This window comes from Sinocyclocheilus grahami, unplaced genomic scaffold, assembly GCF_001515645.1.
Source record: "Sinocyclocheilus grahami isolate Dianchi unplaced genomic scaffold, SAMN03320097.WGS_v1.1 scaffold243.1, whole genome shotgun sequence".
Classification (NCBI taxonomy): Eukaryota; Metazoa; Chordata; class Actinopteri; order Cypriniformes; family Cyprinidae; genus Sinocyclocheilus; species Sinocyclocheilus grahami.
Window position 1 is genome coordinate 685,934 of NW_015505422.1, and position 7,419 is coordinate 693,352.

The 7,419-nt window shown below is 36.7% G+C and overlaps 1 protein-coding gene across 1 annotated transcript in view; it reads left to right on the forward strand.

Moving 5' to 3' along the window:
* The window catches only part of LOC107598045 (wings apart-like protein homolog), a 17,071-nt gene that overhangs the window by 2,097 nt on the left and 7,555 nt on the right, over positions 1-7,419 (forward strand). The window contains exons 4-6 of the mRNA XM_016289288.1: positions 1,941-2,052; positions 2,248-2,345; positions 3,448-3,524. Coding sequence (XP_016144774.1) covers positions 1,941-2,052; positions 2,248-2,345; positions 3,448-3,524 — 287 coding nt within the window. The remainder of the gene's footprint in view (positions 1-1,940; positions 2,053-2,247; positions 2,346-3,447; positions 3,525-7,419) is intronic.

Sequence of the window (7,419 nt, forward strand, 5' to 3'; positions counted from 1 at the left end):
CCCCCCCCAGAAAACATTAGTTGCAATTAGTTACAATTTAGTAATATCTATTGAGATATTTTGAATAATCAAATATAAAATCATCATCAAAATAATCATGATTAACTGTTTAAACATTATCATGCAGCTTATTCACAAGTGGAATTTATTGTTGAGCATGGCAAATGTTGCAAAAAAGTTGTTTAAAGATGGTGAACCCTTTCTCAGAGAGGGTTTAGTGTGCTGCTGACAGTGTAGTTTTTATAAGCTGTTCTCACAGGACAAGTTCAAAAACAGCTGGGTGGAACACATCAGAATGAAACAGCATTCAAGGATTTTAAAACTTCAGCTGTTGTTACTTGACGCACTGTTTTTAAATTGTGCTGAAAATGCTGACATTGGAAAAAAAAAAACAGAAAAAAAACAGACGTGACGCACTGGTAAAGGATATCTGACTGGAGCATGTGCACACAGACCAGCAATTAAAAAAAATTCACAGACGGAACATAATGCATCCTGTGTGAACGCTCACTTAGACTGTTAGCACACTGAAAAACAGCATGATAAAACCCTCTCCAAGAACTTGTCTCTATATTCATCCATAAATTCATTGAAAACACCCTTTGCTAAACTATTATAATATTTACTTGTTTTCATGTTTTTGCTTTAGCCGACAGAGCCAGATCAAGAGCTTTTTATCAAGTTCTTTGCATTTCTCGCCCTCTATTTACATTTGTTTTAAAGGGGTCATATGATGCTGCTAAAAAGAACGTTATTTTGTGTATTTGGTGTAATGAAATGTGTTTATGTGGTTTAAAGTTCAAAAAACACATTATTTTCCACATACTGTACATTATTGTTTCTCCTCTATGCCCCGCCTTTTTGAAACGCGTCGATTTTACAAAGCTCATCGGTCTGAAAAGCGAGGTGTGCTGTGATTGGCCAGCTATCCAGTGCGTTGTGATTGGCCGAATACCTCAAGCGTGTGACGGAATTGTTACACCCCTTACCATACTGTGATGTCGTGTCCAGGCCGGAGCGACGAGACAAAAACATTAAAACCCATTATAAACGAGGCATTTGTTGCATCCAGTGGGGACACAATTACTGATTATAATGCCTTATACTGTCTTTTTAAGCATCGTGTTGCATCGCTGCGCGTAAACATAAAACTCTGTCTGCATTTGTGATCAGAGAAATGACAAACAACAAGTGCTACTCTACACTGCTCAAAACTCGCGTTTTAATCATCAGTGGCAACGAAAAACACAGCGGCCTACCGTGAGGGGAAGCCCCGGCTTAGCGTGTGCTGAGGCCGGGATAGAGTGAGCTGAGGCAGCAGGGTTCGAGAACGACGTGCCCGTCGGATGTGACAAATGAGCAGCAACCACATGTGACGGACCCAGGGCTGGACTCCATGGTGAAAGTTGATGTATTTCCTCAGCGACCAGCACAGATCAGCTCCAGGCATGACGAAGCGGATATCGTTCTCTTTTGGAAGACCAAACAAAGTAGTTTCGCTTTCACAACGAAGCACACAGCGTCTTCAGGACATGGCTGCAGCGTCAACAATACTACAGCGAGAATAAAAGTTATGCCTTCTTTCTTTGCGTAAACATTTGGGCGGCGTTATGCAAACCTTCCCAGATTGTGACGTAGGTATGTGGGGGCGTGTTAGAACGAGCCGTTTTAGGTAGGCGTGGCTGACTCTTTAACTTTTATAAAGAATATCTCTTTGGTTTTGAGACTTTAGTCTTTGCAACTTTACAGATCTTCTTTATGCACCAAGAGCTTGTAACACTCCAAAGAGAAAGGAAAAATTTAAATCGCATCATATGACCCCTTTAATGTTCTGTTTAGCATATAGAACTTTTACATTTGCATAATGGAGTCATTAAATCTGAATGTATCTTTTATATAATATCTTTCAGACTGATTGTGCATTGTCTTTTTCTCTGTAGACGGGACATTTAGCAATGGAGACATTGTTGTCATTGACGTCAAAGAGAGCGGGGGATTGGTTTAAAGAAGAACTCCGGCTTCTGGGAGGCCTGGACCACATTGTAGATAAAGGTCTTCTATTTTTGCTCCGTATTAAAGATCTGATTGTTATCCGTTATTTGTTATAGAAGTTTGATAATATGATGTTAATATTGTGTTTTGTTGTATTACGTCATGAAGATCCCATTTGCCTGGGTTTCACATACATGCATATTGTAATAAGATACTTGTGAGAGTACTTTAACGTGCATGTGTGTTTCCCCACAGTTAAAGAGTGTGTGGAAAACCTGAGCCGAGAGGATGATAAGGAGAACCTAGTGGCGTCTTTGTGGGGGGCTGAGAGATGTTTGCGTGTTCTAGAAAGTGTAAGTCTGATACTCGTCTATGCGTTTGAGTTGTGATTGTCATGCATATGTTATTTAAAAGTAAACGCGTGCCGTATAAAGTACTCTGAATGAGTTTGAATTATGTGAATCTAGACTGTTTGTCCTTGAACATGCAAATCAATTTACATGGGATACAAAGATTTCAATCCAAATTCATATACTTTTGAGCATTGATATAAAAATGAGAAAGTTATATTTCCTTTCATATGGGTTTTACAATAAAAGATGTTCTACGTCATGCAGATTGGGGCAGGAAGGTGATTATTTATTTTATTTAATTTTTTAAAGAAATGAATACAAAAGTGACATCTTTTGTAACATTATTGTAACTTTGCTATTTCAGATGCTGTTCTTTTGAACTTTCTATTCATTAAAGAATCCTAAAAAAAAGGATCACGGTTTCCACAAAAATATCAAGCATCGCAACTGTTTTTAACGTTTATAATAAGAATTATTTCTTTAGCACTAAATCAGCATATTAGAGTGATTGCTGAAGGACCATGTGACACTGAAGAATGGAGTAATGACTGCTGACAATACACCTTTGCCATAATGAGAAATAATGCATTTTTAAATATTACATTTTTAAAATAGAAAACAGTTATTTTGAATTAAAATATCTCACAAGATTACTATATTTAATGTAATAATTAAATAAATTGACTGTTTGATTAAATAAATGCAGGCTTGGTGAGCATAAAAGACTTCTTTCAAAAACTTTTTTTTTTAAATCTTACCGACACCAAACTTTTGAATGGTTGTGTAGTTATTAAGTCTTAGTAAGATTCTGGTCATGTGTGACAATTAAATCCTTTACTATAGCTTTATAACTTTAGACCTTATTCTTTTAGACCTTTTTTTTTTAAATGAGGAAATTCTGATTATTGTACTTGGTAGAGGGAGTCAGCTGTAAACCTCAGTAGATTTCGTTAAGGGATAAACAGAGTACATTAACCTTGATATTAACCTACTGTAGATTGAACAACAGAGTCTATCTCTGCTGGGCCAATTTAGAAGAGGATTATTTTTTGCATTGTGGCTCTTTTTTAACTTATTTATAATTTGATATTTATCGATACAGGTAACAGTTCACAATCCAGAAAACCAGGCCTACCTGATCGCGTACAAGGACTCTCAGCTCATCGTGTCTTCAGCGAAGTAAGTGCCTCCAAAAGAAAAGCAGTTGTCTAGATGTAGTTTTACGGTAATGTAGCAGTACACTTGTCATGTTGTCCTGATTGTTTTGGCTGGAAGCCCCTGGTAGTGTGTGTGGTCAGACAGGGTGCAGGTTAACCGCTAGCTTTCCTCATTACAGCAGACAGCCTCCAGACTCATTAACAACCCCAACAGCAACAGGAACACTTTATCAACAACACCAGCTGCCAAGACCATAAGCGCAGAACTGCTGTGCCAGAGAACACCCTCTGATACGGCTCAAGCCATGCTGACATTTCCTAAAGAGGCCAATCATGCCAAACCTTAATGAGACTCGCATACTGTCTTAAGTGTCCAACTTCAGACCACTTAAAAGTATAGTTAACCATAGTCATTTAGTCTTTCTTGTCATTTGGAACTCCCCTGATTTACTTTCTTACATCAGAATGTTCACTCGGCATACAATGAAAGCATGCAGTAATCAGGAGCTGTCCGGTACAATAAAGCTTGTCCATCTGAATCTGATATCACACAACTTCATGCTTCATATTTGTTCATTATAATCACACACTTGTAGGAGTTATCAGAGATGAACATTGAATACTTGCATTTAATCTGTTTTCACAAAGCTATTGCTTCAGATGGCTTAGGAGTTTATTTGCACATTTATTTATTTTACAGGGTAAACCTCTATAGAGCTACATGGAAGCAAATTTGTTCCAACAGCAAAAAACAAAACAAAAATCCATTATTGCTTTTTCCACAGCTTTCTAAAAAGCATGGATTATGGCAGTCTGATGGGAGAAAGAAGTCAAACGTACATCAAGTTAGAAAGAAACCCACTTGCAGAACCCAATATCACAGTAGAGTGTAGTGTATATGCAATGATAATTATCGCGGAAATGCTTTCTCTTTCTGTGAAAAGGGTGCATACAGCGCATGAGTCATATTGACTGATTTTAAGTTGTACCATTCATCATATGTGTTATGAAAGGTGTTTTTTTGTCTGTCCTTGGTTTCAGAAATCACTATTGTGACTTAGATATTTTTATATTTGTTGACTTTGTAATGCAACTCCCCCACACCTTTTGTACTACATACATGAATAATATCTATATTATTTTCGAAGCAATCCGAACTCTTTCATGGCAGATGATAAAACGGGAGAAAAAGTTGCATTAAAGACTTACATTGAAGGAGGAAGCAAAGCCGTATCTAGAGCTCAGAATGTTATAGAGTTTTAAATTCTTACTGGCTCTTTTGATTTGGGTGATTAACAATCCACTTAGCAAGCCGGATAGCAACACTAAAAACCACTCGGATAGAAACTTTAGCAGCTATGAAGCAATGCCCTGGCAAGCATCTATAACACCCTAGCATCCCAGCAGTGACTTACGTGGGCAAGTACCACTCACATTTTCAGAAAATGCAAAAATCGACTTTCCATGTGAAAGCACATTTAGGCATCTGTTATGGTAAATCTAGCTTATACTTGTCCGCTTGAGGCAGTCTGGCCTCTCTTCCGCTGCTAATGTAATTACAAGCTGATGGCCCAGCTCTCTAGACGGGGTCAGACCCTTCAGAGCGCACAGCGAACCAAACACGGGTGCTCAGGACTGTGAAGAGGATCTAGATGCGTCAACAAAGTTGGCTCACACACACTGCTGGAAGAGCTCATTCAGCTGGCTCTAATTCAGTTAGAGAGTACGGCAGGCTTGCATTAATGATGACCTCACTAATATATGAATACACAAACCTCTACCTCCATTTCCCATCTCGCTCGCTAATGACCTCTCATTATGCTAAGCGCATTAGTGGCATTTTGCATGAAGCTGGTCGTATTGTAGCCCATGTGCTGTGGATGCAGACTCCCTCACTCTCTATTGCTATCTCACTCACACACACGTCTTGGGGACTAATAGAGAGGAAGAGCTAAGTTTTCCCCCTCTAGAGAAAGCTAATGCAGTTTGTGTTTGTATCTGCTGACCCTGGCTGTGGCATAAATGCAATCCATTAGGATGTGCGCACTTCCCGCTGCATCTGTTATCTGCGGGCTGTTTTTCCATCTTGAGTGTTACTCTGAACAGCCATTATTAAGATGCTGATAGAGCACTTATAGTACCAGATTTGGTGTTCAAATGTGACATCACTGTTTCAAGATGCACCTTATATTCAACTGAAGTATCTGTCAAGAGGCTTTGATACCCTGTGGTAGACATTAAATTATGATTTGATTTATCAAGGGCTGTTATTTTTGTGCTTTCAGTAATATATGGAGTTTGCAAATGTCCTTAAAGTAGTGTTTCTCAGCTGGTTTTGCTGCAGGACACAGATTTTGTCCAAGTTCTAAGTGCATTGAATGTAGTTATAGTCGTATTTTCTTTTACATTGCGTGTTTTTTGTTGTTGTTTTTGTTTGAGGGTGAGGGCATCTTATGCAGCCTATCCATGTTGGCATCTATCTAATTTAACTGACTTTTTCTAAATCACAGCAAAACCTTTTAGTTTCTCCTTACTTTGAAATTAAGAGCCCTGTATTTTACTATCCAAACTATATACGCTTGGTTTGTGTAGCTGCATTTAATTTTTTGCATTTATCATTGTTTTAGAACAGGACTGCGACCCACCAGTTGATATTTTTTGAGTAATCTTCACTCTGGGGCAGGGCAGTATGGCCAAAAAAGTTATCACAATGTTTTTCCGTATTCAATATGTATCACTATATTTGTTTACCATTAATGGGGAAGGAAATGCTTTCCTCATTGAACAAACATAACCACAGAGTAAGCTACTTTTTAATTTAGGACCCAGATCCATTTTATTTTCCTCTAAATTCTTTTATGATTTTAATACAAATTTATCATGAAAAATGGTGCGCAATGAAAATAATTAAAACTAAAACAATATAAATATTTATGTCAAATCAAATGAAAATGACATTGAATGAAAATATAAAATGTACGTATTGAAAATATTAATGTACAACAAAATATTACAAAATAACATGGTTGTTTTTATTTCCTTTGAAATAATATTATTACATTGAGAAGTATATTTTAGTATTTTGTTTGTTTATTTGATGGTAGTTTTTCTCAAATGAAATGGTGAAAAACTTGTGAAGTGACTCTCAGAACAACTCTGGAGATGAAGTCCTCATATCTTGAGATGGCAGATGCTAAAAACACCGTGAGCATCACGTGTGTTTGTGTATAAGATGAAACTACACCTGCAAACACACACAGAACATGCTGACTTAGAGGCATGCACTGATTGGCATATTTTATTGCATTCTCAATATACCGTTTATTATGCAAGCCCGTTTCCGCCACTGAATAAAAAAATATAATTCTGTAAGTCATAATAATGAGAAACTTTCTCAAAATTATGACTTAGTATCTCATTATAATGAGAAACTTTCTCGAAATAATGACTTATTTTCTCATAATAATGACTTAGTTTCTCGTAATAATGAGAAACTTTCTCGTAATAATGACTTAGTATCTCGTATTAATGAGAAACTTTCTCGTAATAATGACTTAGTATCTCGTAATAATGAGAAACCTTCTCGAAATAATGACTTATTTTCTCATAATAATGACTTAGTATCTCATTATAATGAGAAACTTTCTCAAAATAATGACTTATTTTCTCTTAATAATGACTTAGTTTCTCGCAATAATGAGAAACGTTCTCGTAATAATGACTTAGTTTCTCGAAATAATTACTTATTTTCTCATAATAATGACTTAGTTTCTTGTAATAATGAGAAACTTTCTCGTAATAATGACTAAGTATCTCGTTATATTTCGTAATATTTCTTAACTGAAATATTGGTCTGGAATGTTTGAAGCCATAACTATCTGGCAGAGTAACTATTACACAAAAGACTACATACAGAT